General features: G+C 50.1%; 1 protein-coding gene across 2 annotated transcripts in view; it reads left to right on the plus strand.

Moving 5' to 3' along the window:
- Positions 1–14,117, plus strand: part of DNAI1 (dynein axonemal intermediate chain 1) — a 59,057-nt gene that overhangs the window by 33,949 nt on the left and 10,991 nt on the right. For both annotated transcript variants that reach the window (XM_019424107.2, XM_053908060.1), the window contains exons 11-13: positions 1,526–1,643; positions 1,918–1,961; positions 11,311–11,558. In XM_019424107.2, the coding sequence (XP_019279652.2) occupies positions 1,526–1,643; positions 1,918–1,961; positions 11,311–11,558 (410 nt within the window). The remainder of the gene's footprint in view (positions 1–1,525; positions 1,644–1,917; positions 1,962–11,310; positions 11,559–14,117) is intronic.

The following is a 14,117-nucleotide window of genomic DNA, read 5'->3' on the forward strand; positions in this document are numbered from 1 at the left end:
TGAACCTTTTTCATTTGTAAGAACACAATCACATAAAAATGCATTGAACTTTGATTTTTTTTAATTGCATACTCTTTTCCCTTTGGGAAAGTGTAATCATGAAGAAGTGAAAACAGAGAAGTATTACCAATTAATCTCCTGAAATGAAGTATTTTCAAAGATAGCCTAAGCTCAGGGATCTCTGATATGATCAAGGCTCATGCCTCTGATCACTCAAGTCTTTTTTTATTCTGAGACATTTTTGAGGTTTGAATGTAGTCCCACAACCTCAAGGCTGGGGGGCAGTGCCTGGGCATGTCCTTGACCGTGTTGGATGAGAGGATTAGTTTTCTAATGGGTTACCCTTGACTGGAAAAAAGACAGAAACTTTTCACTTCTGTTGATTTATTTCATCGCACTCTTTGAACAGTCATTGGGTGTCTGCTCTATGGCTGGCCCTGTGCTAGGCACTGCAAGTCGAGAGATGAATATAACATGCTTCCTGCTCCCCAGGAGCTGCCTGGTAGGAGAGACAACCAAAAGGATAAATAGAAGCAACACAGCATGACAGATATTTCAGTAGAGACAGGGCTGGAATGGAGGAAGAAATGAATTCTGCTCAACAAGAAAGTGAAGGCCTCATAGAGGAGAAAGAGTTTAATCTGGATCTTCAATGAATAGGAGTTTGCCAGGAAGATGAAGGAGCAGGACATTTCAGACACTGATACAGAGGTTATGTGAACACCTGGCTGGAAACGACATGGAAGTCATGGTCTGGAGCCTTGGTTTGACCACGGAGCCATGTGCAAGGGGAGCCATTGGGGGATTTTCAGTGGGTTGAAGGAGGTAGTGTGGTGAGGTGATTTATTTATTTGCATTCAGGTAGCTCTGTGGAGCATGGGCTGGAGGAGGAGTTACTGGAGGTGGGCAGACCAGTTAGGAGGATGGTGTAATAATCCAGGCAATGGCTCTTGGGGCCTGGGCAGTGGCTATGGGTTTGGAGAGAAGTGAATGGATTAAAAGTAGTCAGAAGGAAAATATGAGAGATGATGGAGAGATCAGTCAAGGATTACTCACGTTTCTGGCTTAGACAAGTGGAAGGACAGATGGAGCTTTTGCCTAAGTTGGAGGAAATGGGAGGCAGAGACAATTTAGGGCTGGAGATGAACTTAAGTTCAGAGAACCCATCAGGGATCCAAGAAGCTTCACCATAGTGGGGTTTAGCCGCAGATATAAGGACGGACAAACCTGGGATTTTATCTATGAGGACATGGCTACTTTATTGTAATTTGCCTCCAACAACAGGGATGACAGTAACAATAACACATATAGAGAGCTTACTAGGTGCCAGGTATTTTTCTAAGTACTTTACATATATTAACATTTAATCCTCACAACAGTCCTTTGAGATAGGTACTATTACTGTTCTCACTTTGAAACACAGAGTCTGATTGTTTGGGCCAAGGAGATACAGACAGAAAGTGGCGGACCTGGGCTTGCCATAAAATGGCAGTCCTAGGGCTGATTCAGCCTATGTTTGTTTAAGATTTTAAGTACTATGAGGATGCTGCCGACGAATACCGAGACCAGGAGGGTACTCTGCTGCCGCTCTGGAAATTCCAAAATGACAAAGCCAAGCGCCTGGCCGTCACCGCCCTCTGCTGGTGAGTGTAGACATTGCAACAAACCCGGAGCCCCTGAGCGCCTGCTGGGTGCCAAGCCCCGAGCACGACACTTCTATTGCACTTAACTACTTTGAGGATGACACGTAGCATTATAGAAAAAAAATGAGACTGGGATTGTGGGATTATCCCAGGTCTCAACACTCAACAGTAGATATCTGCAGCATAGTTAGGCACCAGTATCCATGGGAACGCTCATGTCCACAGGAAAGCCATGTTCATTTCCTGGGCCAATGGGTTCCTACTTCTTTTGCAGGAATCCAAAGTACAATGATCTGTTTGCAGTGGGACATGGCTCCTGTAAGTAATCTGGCTATTTGTTCCTTTGCTCACTCAATCAGCAAACATTTAAGTACCTATTCAATGCAGAGCTCTTTGCCAGATGTGAAAGAAGTAAGATGACTAAGATATAGTCACTTCCCTCAAGGGGCTCACAGTCTAATGGGGAAGACTGACAGTCATACCAGCAATTGGTGCTGGGTGAAGGAATATAGCAAAGTGAGCCTTGAATGTGTTATTGTGGTGAAGAAAGAGGGGAGGCACTTCTGACAGAGGGACCAGCATATGCAAAGGTCCAGAAGCACAAGAGATATGGGAGGAAATGAAGCTGTTGAAGAAGCCAGGGTTGGCCCCCAAAGGGTTTGGGAAGTCATTCTAAGAAGCTTGGACATTCTCCTGAGGGGAAATCACTGAAGGAATTTGAGAAGCACAGGGACAGAACCAGCGCAGGGGGAATTGCAGGCATGAGACTGGGTGGGGGCTGGGAAACCAGTTAGGAGGCTGGTAAGGCACCCCAAGAAGAGATGGCAGTATCTGGAGCACGACTTTGGACCGGGGATGGAGAAGTAGGTTTGGTAAGCTTGAAAAGGTAGGCTGGACCAGACCTGGGGAGAGATTGGATGGTGAGGCTGAGGGAGGGAAGTTTCCTGATCCGGCCCCGGGAACAGGCAGGGGTGGGAGCAAGGGCTTGATGTTCATCACTTGGCCCCTGGGCCCTGGAAGACCACTATTGTCCAGGGTGTTCTCACTCCTGCCAGTGCCCCCCTCACCCCTGCAGCAGGAGGCAGCACTGTGGTAACTGTGGTAGTTTGCTTAGCCTTCATGTTCCATGGTCCCTGCAGAAGCCACTACCTCCAAGCTGGCCTGGACATTCCCTTTTCCTAACGGGAGAGGGCCCCACACTTCATGTTAGCGCAGCTCCCCAAGCTAACAGCATGTTCCCTGGCTGGGAGGATCAGCTTCTGTGAACAGAAAAAACCTTCCATTCTCCAAGCTTCTCCTGGCTGGCAGACATGCAAGCTCCTGGGCTCTACCCCTCAGACCGCCTGTCCACCCAGCCCATTCTTTGACCAGGGTGCGGGAGGTGGGAGGGAGGGCAAGGAGGAGTTGGTGTTTATCATTCCTCTCAGGGAGGAGACCTTGGAGCTGCTCCCAGTCTCGTAGTCTGGGCTGCCTTTGAGGATGCCCTAAATGCCCGCTTTGTGTCCCCACTCCTGAGGGTGGGCTGCTGCCAAGCTGGAAGCACCCTCCCCCTCTGGCAGGGAACTAGCACATTCCTCCTGCTCTGCTGCAGCTACTGGGCTTGGAACAGGACCTGGGGGCTGGGCAGGCCCTCCAGGGAGTGGGTGTGGACCCCCTGTGAGGCTCCTCTCAGCCCAGGCTCTCTGCCCAGGACGGAGGCAGGGGTGAGGGAGGCTCCCTAGCAGGTGGGAGGAGAAAATGCATCAGTTCTACCCCCATCCTCCTCCCACCCAGGGCCAGAAGCAGGGTGGCAGGCTGGTCGGGGTCGTGCAGAGGCTACCCACAGGGGCAGCTTTAGCCAGGAACAGTGAAGAAGAGTAACCCACCCTTCAGGAATAGATGACTCCAAGCCTGACAGACCCAATGGTCTCCTTTAGGCAGGCATGCACCCAGGAAAGGTCTCCTTGTCCCTTGCTGGCCACATGGCAGACCTTCTGGCTGAAGGGTCACTTCCCAGTGGTGTGACCTGGGGCCAAAAGTGTCTTTTTTTTTTTTTTTAATTTTTATTAAAAAAAATTTTTTTTTTACATTTATTTATTTTTTGAGACATAGAGAGACAGAGCACAAGTTGGGGAGGGGCAGAGAGAGAAGGAGACAAAGAATCCGAAGCAGGCTCCAGGCTCCCAGCTGTCAGCACAGAGCCCGACATGGGGCTCGAACTCACAAACCGTGAGATCACGACCTGAGCTGAAGTCAGACACTTAACCGACTGAGCCACCCAGGCGCCCCCAGAAGTATCTTCTGAGCCTTGGCTTCCTTATTCGTGACATGAAGAAACTGACACCTGCCAGACTTCCTGGGCTGTTGCTAGACACACTTGAAAGAAAAGCAAATGGGTCCTGTGAACTATAAGAACTACCCACACATAAAGGACAATCATTGTTGATTTGTCTGTCATTCTGTCCCCTCTCTTTCCTGCAGGAGTCTCAGGGGACCTAAGCAGAGAAAGGGGGCTGTGGGGATGGAAGAGAATCAGACAAGCCCCTACCTACTCTAGAGAGCAGGCCCCAGCAGCAGCGGTGGTGGTATTTGCTGTTGCTGCCACTGGCACCAGAGTTATTGGCCAGCTTGCACGTGGGCATCTTTCTCCAGAACCTTGCACATCTCAGCACCATTCTGCAGGGGCCTGAGCAGAGCTGGTCTGCGCTGAGACTCAGAAGGGCTCCTGCATTCATTTCTGAGGTCACCTCTGGGAGTCCTGTGCTCTCGAATACCCCGAAAGCCCCCTGGAAGAAAGAGGGCAAAGCTGAGGCAGGGAAAAAACTAGGCACCCTAGTTATCAGATGGGGTCACTGTGAGGAGCAGCTGGGTCGCCAGCATCACACTGACTTTGGAAACTCCCAGATGCCAGCCTCCCAGCATCAGACTTTGCCTCAGGCAGACAAACACTGGAGTGAGAATTTGGGTTTGTTGTTGGATTTGATACTGATGAGCTCAGCCCAGACCTCCTTTTGCCTGGAATTCCCAGATATTTATTCTATAACACTGCCAAGAAGGTCGTTGGAAGGGGTAGGCACGTACCTAAGAAGGACTGGGGCCACTCTCCTATTTGGGCACAGAGCAGGTTGGCTGGAGCAAGGCTAGGTCAGGAGCAAATGGGTGGAGAAAAGGGAGTCCAGGAAATTGCCTGCAATAGCAAAGACACATTTGCACCTGCCTCCCCTGTGTGGCTACTGGGTATGAGATGGTGGGGATGTCAATCTGCATATAAGGCAGACACTGGGATGTCCCCTAGGGCCAGGCTCCATGTCTCAGCAGAGTGGAAAAAGATGCTGTCAGCAGGTGAAAGCAGGGAGGAACGTTGGAGGGCAAGAGAAAGTAGTCTAGGAAGGGATGGCCCATGGGGCAAAGCTAGGATGCAATTCTATCAGCCTACTGTACTGAAGGGGTCCTTTCCAGCCCGTTAGCCAGTTGATAGCAGGGAAATGAGGACTCCTCATGATCTGTTGGGCAGAGATGGCGGAACAGATCCTGGACACTCTGTGTGGTTCTGACTGGCTATCGCACGGAGAGGAGGAAGAAGCTTCCCAGTGGGCTACATCTAAGAAAGGCAGAAGAGCTAGCTGTCTCTCAGCCCCTCTTCCCTCTGGGAGCAGCCATTAAAAGTGGCCAAAGTCAGGCCCTGAGTCCCAGCACTAAACCCTTTGCCACTCTGTACCATCACATCCTGGCCTGTCTCTGAGATTGCCTAGGCCAGAGATACACTTGCAGGGACTTAAATCTTTCCTGATCATTTATTTGTCAGCTTCACTAATTAAGCAGTGTTAATTTCATTTACTGAAAATGGAAATTCATCCACCTCATTTCTCCCTGTTCATCCTCCACACACAAAATCCATCACTCCTCAGCTGCAGGCTGCGTAAAATTTACAGGACTAATTATGTTGTCAGGTCTCTTTGTAAATAGAGTCTATAAAGGCCACTGTGCTCGCTGGGTTGTAGTGCAAGGGCATTCCCGTTGTTAGTTTAATTACTGGTTAGTTATTTAGGTTCTCAAATGTTTGCCTCATTTTCCCTAAATCAAATTAAATGTCCCGCTTGATGTATTCTGTCTCCAAGGCCTTGCTCTTATTTCCTACACTGTTTAAATATGACTTCTAATCGGATGAGAGTGCTCGGCAAAGCCCAGCTGCCTGGGAGACTGAACCCAGCCTGGCACCGTGGCCTCTGGGCCATCCTGGAGGTTTGGAACCCTCTAACACTGATGCCATTTCTTGGGGAAGCCTTGGGCTGGTTCCCTGCCTTTGGAAACTAAAAATCCTAACCCAAAGGGCATTTCTATTCCTGGAGTCCAAGGTGGCAGGGCCAGGTGTAGGAAACTGAGGGAGGGTTTTGTTATTGTGGTTAGAACAGCTGGGGATCATTGCATCCATCCTCCTGACTTCTAGAAACACTGCTTCCAAACCATTCCAAGAAATATTATTATCTATGGGACTTCTCCCTCTGATTCCTAGAAGTAGAGTCTGGATCAAACCTCCCCGAATGCCTATATTTGTTTCCTATTGCTACTGTAACAAATTGCTACAATAATGCCACAAACATAATGGCTTCAAACAACACGAATTTATTATCTTACAGTTCTGAATGTCAGAAGTCTAAAATGAGTTTCACTGAGAAAAAAAAATCAGTTGTCAGCAGGGCTTCAATCCTTTTGGAGGCTTTAGGGGAACATCCATGTCCTTGCCTTTTCCAGCTTCTAGAAGCTGCCCATATTCCATGGCTTGTGGCCCCCTTCCAGCTAGCAATTGCATTATTCTGACATCTCCTCTGACTCTCCTGCCTCCCTCTTTCCCTTGTAAGAACTGCTGTGATTACACTGAGTCCACTCAGATAATCCAGATAATCCACTCAATAATCTCCCTGTCTCAAGGTCTTTAACTTAATCACATCTGCAAAACCCCTTTTGCTGTGCAAAGTAACATAGTTATGGGTTCTAGGGATTAGGACTTGGACATTTTAGGGGGTGTTATTCTGCCTACCACAGCCCCCCTCCAAATGCCTCTTGCCAGACTTAATAAGGGAGTCATTAAGCAGCTGCTGTCTTGAAGTCAGCCCTGGGCTGGACTCATTTGAAAAGCCACAGTGAAGAGAGAAGAAGCCTGCTGTCGAGGCTGGCTTGGTAAACTGGTCTCTGCAGCTTGGCACCTACTTCTCTCTGGCCACTGACCTGGTGTTATCCTGGTGGACCGACATGCCCTCTGTCTGCCTTGCCTTCCCTGAATCCTGAGCAAGAGCCCAGGCTTCCCCTGACAGCCACAACTCTCCAGAGTGGCCCCCTATGATCTACAGCTATAACTTGCAAAACAGGGGTGGAGCCGTGGGACTGCGGCCCCCACTGGGCCAGTTCAAGAAGAACTACTCCTCCCTGGGCACTACTCTGCTAGGGCCCTAGCACAAGGAGCTGAGGGAGTGAGAGCTTTGGTCTGTGGTGGAATTAAGCACTCCCTCCCCTGAGACCATGGCTTTCTGAGAACCGCCAGATCAGATTCTATTAGGGGGTTGACTCTCCTTCCCAGAATCTTATGAATCCTTGAAGGTCAGAGTCAGGGAGGCCTTAGAGATTATCTAGCAGAGCAGGGGTAGGAGGAGGCAACCCTCACACTGGAAGGAGTAAACCTGCTGGGCCAAGCCATGCTCACTCCATCCTTTGATGGAGTCTTGTGGCAGGCTAAGGAAAAGACCTGCTCATGACCACCTGTCATAATGACATATAGGTAGAGAAGAGTGAGGGGGCACACACAGAGGAGAGGCTGAATGATCTGGAAGACTTCCTGGAGAAGGGCAAGAGCATGAAGTGGAGCTAAGGCCAGGCCAGCAGCCCTCTCCCTCTGTCTCAGAGTTACAGACTAGGTGGTTTCTCTATCCTTCTGTTTCTCTCTGCCTCCCCCTCCCTCTCTCTGTCTCTTTCTCCCTCTTTCCCTTCCTCTATTCCTCCTCCCCTTCTACATAGTCACATATACTTACTGAAATCTGTAGCCTGGAGGAACCTGGAATTCCTTCAGGGGCCCCAGATCTCAGAGTCTCTGCCACTATACAATGGAGTGTGGAGGTGGGGGCCCCCATCTGTGTTACTGGAGCTACTTTGAGGAACCGGAGAATTTGTGGGATCAGGACAAAGTACCCCAGGGCCCAGGGCCCTGTAAGCCTTGAGCCTGATGAGATTCTAGTCTTTATTGGGAACCAAGGCACTGTAGGTGACCTTGATGCCAATGTTGTACTCCTGGTTGGTGGCATTGTCCTGGGAATGTTGGAGGGCCGAGCAATGATGTCACTAGGCTGCTGGTCAGTGATAACATACTGGGAATGCTAGAGAGCTGGGCAATGATCACTAGGACTGCTGGTAGCCTGAGTGATTATATTACATGGGGACCACCGGTGGTCTGAGTAGTGATGTCATTTTAGGACTTCTGGAAGACAAGATGATGGTATCATGATGTTACTGTTGGAGATTTGGGCTGTGATGTCACACAGGGTGTACTTAGAGAATGAAATAGTGAGGTCTCACAGGGACCACTGGATTCAGGGATGAGAAGATCATAGAATAAGATGGAGTGCAGTGGAAGCCCCAGTTAAACGAGAGTTTTCTGTGTTCTTCCACTGTGGTTTTGGCATTTAGGAAACACATAGTCTAGCCATGATTAGAAGCTGTGATCTTAGGACTCCTAGCTGGCTCAGTCAGTAGAGCATGATGCAACTCTTGATCTCAGGGTTGTGAGTTCAAGCCCTACATTGAGTGTAGAGCTTACTTAAAGAGAAAAGAAAAGAAAAGAAAAGAAAAGAAAAGAAAAGAAAAGAAAAAAGAAAAAAGAAAAAAGAAAAGAAACTGTGATCTTTATGTCAGGAGGGCTCATTTGGTTACAAGTAACAGAGGCCACTAGAGGGGGGTTAAGAAACAGGGACTTATTGTCAGGATGCATATGGCTTGGGAACTAAGATAGGTCTAAGGTCTTTGTGTGATTGATTGTTCTCTGTGTCCCTGTCTCTTGAAATTCATGTTTCTCTATACCAGGAGTTTCCCCTTACCATGCTTGACTACCCCATCCCTTACATGTTCTCTAGTCCAGATTCTGGAGAGATTAGACTGGTTTTCCAGTCACCACCACCACATTAAGTCTGGTATCCCTTCCTTTCTCCACTTCCATGTGAATACCATATTAGTACAGTGTAATTTCAGTGATAAACAAGATATTGCATAAGGCAAACACCATGTGATGGGTCTGATGCACTCAGGCACACTATTTCTCCCCTCTGGCCTCAGTTTCCCCATCTATAAAATTCTGGAGCTGTAAGTCCAGCCTATAGTCTCAGTGGTTCTGTGAGCAGGCCAGAGGTGTCCTCACTACAGAATTATTAAGCCAGGCTAGGGTTTCCGACCTTCCTTTTGTCGTTTCACTGGTCATGAAGATATTGTGTACACAAGCAGGGGCAGGGGGTGCTTAAAGTTTGTCTAGAGAAAGTGAGTCACCACTGCTGTACCTCAAGGGGCCAGGTCCTATGCCACAGTAGGAGCAAGTGCGAGGGTCATACCTGCCTTTGCCCCTTGGTGAAATAAGGAGAGCATCTGAGTACTCAGTCCAAGCATCTCAGTCACCCACTTACTCATGCTTTCATTCACACTTGTTCACCCACTCACCTTTGTGCTTACCCACTAATCCTGTCAGTCTTGCCCAGCATCAAGGACAGATTGAACATTAAGGGCATCAATAGTTTTCCTGTGGCCTGGCAGTTACCACTGACTACCCATGGAGGGGTTGGCCTCATTCAGCTGCAGGGTCTGGCTCTCTCATCAAACTAAGGACTGCTGAGGGTAAGCCCACATAAACAGTGCAGTGCCACAGTCCAGCCCAAGGGGAGGCCCAGTCAGGTGCTCAGGATTTGTGTGATGAACAAAAGGAGTTACAAGTGACTGTCACACTGCCCAGTTCAAGCCCTGCATGATCTGGGTGGGGTACTTCCTTCAGCAGCTACAAATCTCTCCCTTTGAGAGTCATCCCTCAGGGCCATACAGAAGGAGCCCTATAGGGTGAGGGACTGCCAACTCCCTACTGGCTTTGAGATAGTGCCAGGCATAGGGTGACCCACTTGGCTCCAGAGGATCTAGAAGCCCCCAGATCCTCCTCTTTGTGGGAGGTTCACTTTCTCCAGAGCATAACCATGTTCCTTCCTGAACCACTGTGTGCCTTCCCCATGGCTCAAGCTGCACCCTGGAACCTTCCACTGGAGGGGCAACTCCCTCCTTGCACACGAAGCCTCCTTTGCAAGTGATCACTGGAGGGGTTCCCAATGGGAATCCCAGAGTTGGTGAGGATTAGCAAGGGAAGGTGGGCTCCCCCATAGAGAGCTGCTGTGGTGGGCATGCCAGCTTGCCTCAGCTTCCAACTCTACCCACCTAAGGTCAGCCTGGCTCCTGGCTACATCCTGCTCCCTAGTCCTGGCTCCCAGTGTGTACCAACTGATGTTTTCAGAGTGCCTAGGTTGGGGGTATCTGGTAACTGTAGTCAAGCTTATGTCCAGAGCCCAGGGAACCCAATCCAGACTGTCCCTGAGCCCAGCCCAGGCACTTACTCTCTTGAGTAAGGGGCAGCATTAGGAATAGGACAGAAAGAATGACTCATCGAGACTAGTCAAATTGGAGTGGCCTCCTTATTTTTCCCACCTATGGGCTCCAGACTTCAGGACTGGCCACCTTGTCTGGACGGCCCAGGCCTGCAGTTGCCAGGGACAAAAGAGGTAGCCCGGCAGAGAAGGGAAGACAGCCCTCATCTCAGATAAAAGTCTCCCTTAGCATAGGGTCCCTGAGATGGGGGGCTGCTCTAGACTTCCTCTTCTGAGCTTGGGAAGGGTCCTGGACTGGTGGCAGGAGAGCTAGACTTGAGGGATGAGACTATAATGTTCAGTGACTACATTATGAGGATGGGTGCCACATGAGCAGAGAATGAAAGTAAGCAGGAGGCTCCCCACTGACACGGGACAGGCAGGGAGGGGGATGAGTGGTCCACTGTTGATGACCAAAAGCTGTGCTCAGGCCAGAAGGATGACACAGAAGGATGACCGGCTGTCCTGGGACCTCTCAATTCTGGGAGCATGCCTACAGCTAGGGTGCAGGCTGCAGCTGGGGACTGTGGCGCTAGAGGGTATGGGAAGATGCCCATAGGTGGCTAATTTGTAACTCGTAGAGACAATTCCATGTTAGTCCAAACTGAACTCCTTTCCTGGGCTGGGCGTGGGGAACACATGGGCATTATCCAGGCATCTAAGGACAACCACCTGCCCCTGGGCTGGGCTCCTGAACCCTCTCTGAGGTTACTGCTCTGTCCCAAGCCCACATACATTCTTCACCTAGCAGCTCTGAGCTTGCATCCCTCTTTCCTGTACCCCAGGGAGATTAAGGAGAATGATTGTCCGTCCCTCAGATAAGCCTGGTCAACTTATCTGTTGGACCCTCCCATGAAGCCTAAGAAGGGGTAAGTCAGGTCTCCTGGTTCCATTTCCGAAAGAGAAGAGATGAAGCCCAGAGAGGAAGCCCACTCTCTCTGACAAGCAGAGCAGGCGGATCTTGTCCATCCAGTGGGGGAGGGGCATGGGGGTCAGCTGAATCCTACCACAGCCTGGCTTCTTCCCTGGGACAGATGACTTCATGAAGCAGAGCCGGGGCATGCTGCTGCTCTACAGCATGAAGAACCCCAGCTTCCCTGAATACATCTTCAGCAGCGAGAGTGGCATCATGTGTCTTGACATGCACGTGGACCACCCTTACCTGGTGGTGGTGGGCCACTACGACGGTAATGTGGCCATTTACAACCTCAAGAAGCCCCACTCCCAGCCTTCCTTCCGCAGCTCACCCAAGTCTGGCAAGCACACGGACCCTGTGTGGCAGGTCAGCCTCGAACCAGGATTGGGAAAAACGGGTATAGGATCCCTGGAGGAGGGACCTTGGGGAGGACAGGCCATAGGCAAGCTTAGAGGCCAAAGAGCTGTGAGAAGGTGCAGAGGAGGGCAAAAGGTGGTTATTAGGAGGTAAGGGGTCTGCAGTGAGCTTGGGTGTGCTCCTCCAGAGCTGCTATCAAGAGTGCCCGCATCTGTCTGCTAAGGGTCTCTTAGGTGCAGTGATCAGTGACTCATAGCCCATGGCTAGAAGACTCTAAGACCTGACAGACATACTCAGCTGAGTATGTCAAGGGCTCCAGTTCTCCAGTTCCCTGTGTATGGGCTTCCTAAACTCCCCATGGGGGCTCTCCTCTGCCATCTGGGCTAGATTTGGGGGCACTCCCAGACAGTAGGTGGGAGTAGGTGCTGCCCATTGTTTGCCCTCTGGGTGGGGCTGTAAGGCCTGGTAGGTAAGGTCTGTCCCTGAGGCCTCTCTGTAGCATCGCTCTTCTCCAGACAGGCATAGGATGGGACAATTACCCTGACACTAGGGCTAGATTTCACCCTATGTTCCCCATGTTATCGCACTAGGAGTGGATTTCATGTTTCATCTTCAGAAAGTCTCTTAGCTCTGGCTTTGCAGACCCTTCCTTACTGTATTCCAAAAGTCCCCCTCCTTCTGAGGCTGCATACCCTTACCCATGGACAGGTCTGGGGAAATCCAAGGATAAATTTCTGCCTTAAGTCCTCCCAAGATCTCTGGGCTCCTCAGGCAGTGCTGGGACTCTGTCCTCTCATCTTCCTCAGCCCCCTGCCCTAGTAGAGTCTCCAGGCAGGCTCTGCATCCCTGCATTTCTGGCCCTGAGCTACCTGAGCCATGTGGACACCTGCCTTAGGAACTGGCTCTCATCTCCCAGACAGGCCTGAGCAGAGGGAGGACTGTCCAGGCACAAGGGACATGGTGTCTTCTCCACTCTATCTTTTACCCAGAGTCAGGGCTCAGATGTCCCCTTCCATAAGACATCCTCCCCGCTACTCTCCACCAGAGCAGGGGCCAAAACTCACAATCTCAAGAGTTCTCTCCTCTGAAAATCCTACCGTCTAGTTCATTGCCTCCAGGCACATGGAGGTCTCCAGACAAGGGGAGGCTATCTGCAGACATCAAGACCCAAGAGAGGAGAAAAGACCTGCTTAGATCAGACTAAACAAACATCAGGCCTGCCCCTGCTGTCCCGGCTCACACAGCCAAGAGCAAAGCACAGAGCATCTCTGATTGGCCTGACCACCCTCCTCAAGCCCAGGAGAGGGCAAGGGGCCAAGGTCAACCATCCCACTGCCACACTGCTATGTTCTCTGAATCAGACAGCAGGTTGGGAAACGAAATGGGGCATGCAGAAGACACGTTATTGCTTTCACTGGGTGGGTGCCAGAGAGACTGGAACCCACCCAGACAGGGATGGCCTTCTGCTCTCCCACCATCCTGTCAGGAAAGCAGGGCTACTGCCTTTTCAAAACCAAAGACTCAAGAGTTCTTGGCAGGAATCATGGCTTTTGACATGGGAGGGGCCTGCCTGTCTCGCTCATTTCCTGACTTCTTATTCCCTTTTTTCCCTCCCCCTTGCCTCATTCATCTCAGTAACTCCTCTCTGTTTGCTCCTCTGGGAGCTGAGGGTGCTTAAGGGTTTGGTCCCTGGGGTTCCTACTGGGGCGATAACCACAGCCATAGGCTAGGCAGGACAAGGCAATATGCTAAATGCTAAAGAGGGCTCATGGGAGCACTGAGGAGCGACATCTAGATTATCCAGGACAGGGAGCAGGGGCAGGAGCATCAGGTCTTCCTAGAGGAAGAAACACCTGAGCTGAATTGTAAGGGGTGAGGAAGTATTAGTTAATGACAATTAAATATAATATGAGATCCTAGGACAAAAAAAAAGGATATTAGGAGAAAACTAAGAAAATCGAATGAAGTATAGATTTTAGTTAAAATACTATTAGTTAGATAAGGAAGGGTACAAAGGGGTTACATGTGCAATATACAGAGGCATCAAACAGCATGGCCTGCTGGGAAGCAACACACCATTTGGAGCACAGTGAGGGAGACAGGGAGGACCTGGGAAAACACAGGCACCCAGTTGTGAGTATGCGTCTCTAGCAAGTGGGAATCTTGGACTTTAAGGCAGTGGTTTCATGAAGTGTTAGTACAGAATTCCAACATTATTAACAGTGGGGGGTGGGGCTGCTTTGGTGAATCAAGGTCCTGCTGGCTTGAGCGTCCCCTGTTGTCACTCCTGTCCTCTAAGATACTTTCACAAGGTTCCTAAGACCATCAGAGAGTGTGGGGACAGAGGAGTAACACAGTCATGCATGTGTCTTGGAGATGTTCTCTCACTGCAGCATGAGAGATCTTGAAACTTGAGCTAGAGCAGGGGCAGTGGAGATAGAAATGAGAAGGTATGCTTGAATGCTGTTGAGGCAATAAAATCAATAGAAGGAAACTAGACAGATATGAGAAAGGGGAACAATTGGTGATGCTACCTGGCACTCTGGTTGGGAGTACCCAGTAGAGCAT

Source organism: Panthera pardus, unplaced genomic scaffold (genome assembly GCF_024362965.1).
Source record: "Panthera pardus isolate Hobbes unplaced genomic scaffold, ASM2436296v1 HiC_scaffold_20, whole genome shotgun sequence".
NCBI lineage: Eukaryota > Metazoa > Chordata > Mammalia > Carnivora > Felidae > Panthera > Panthera pardus.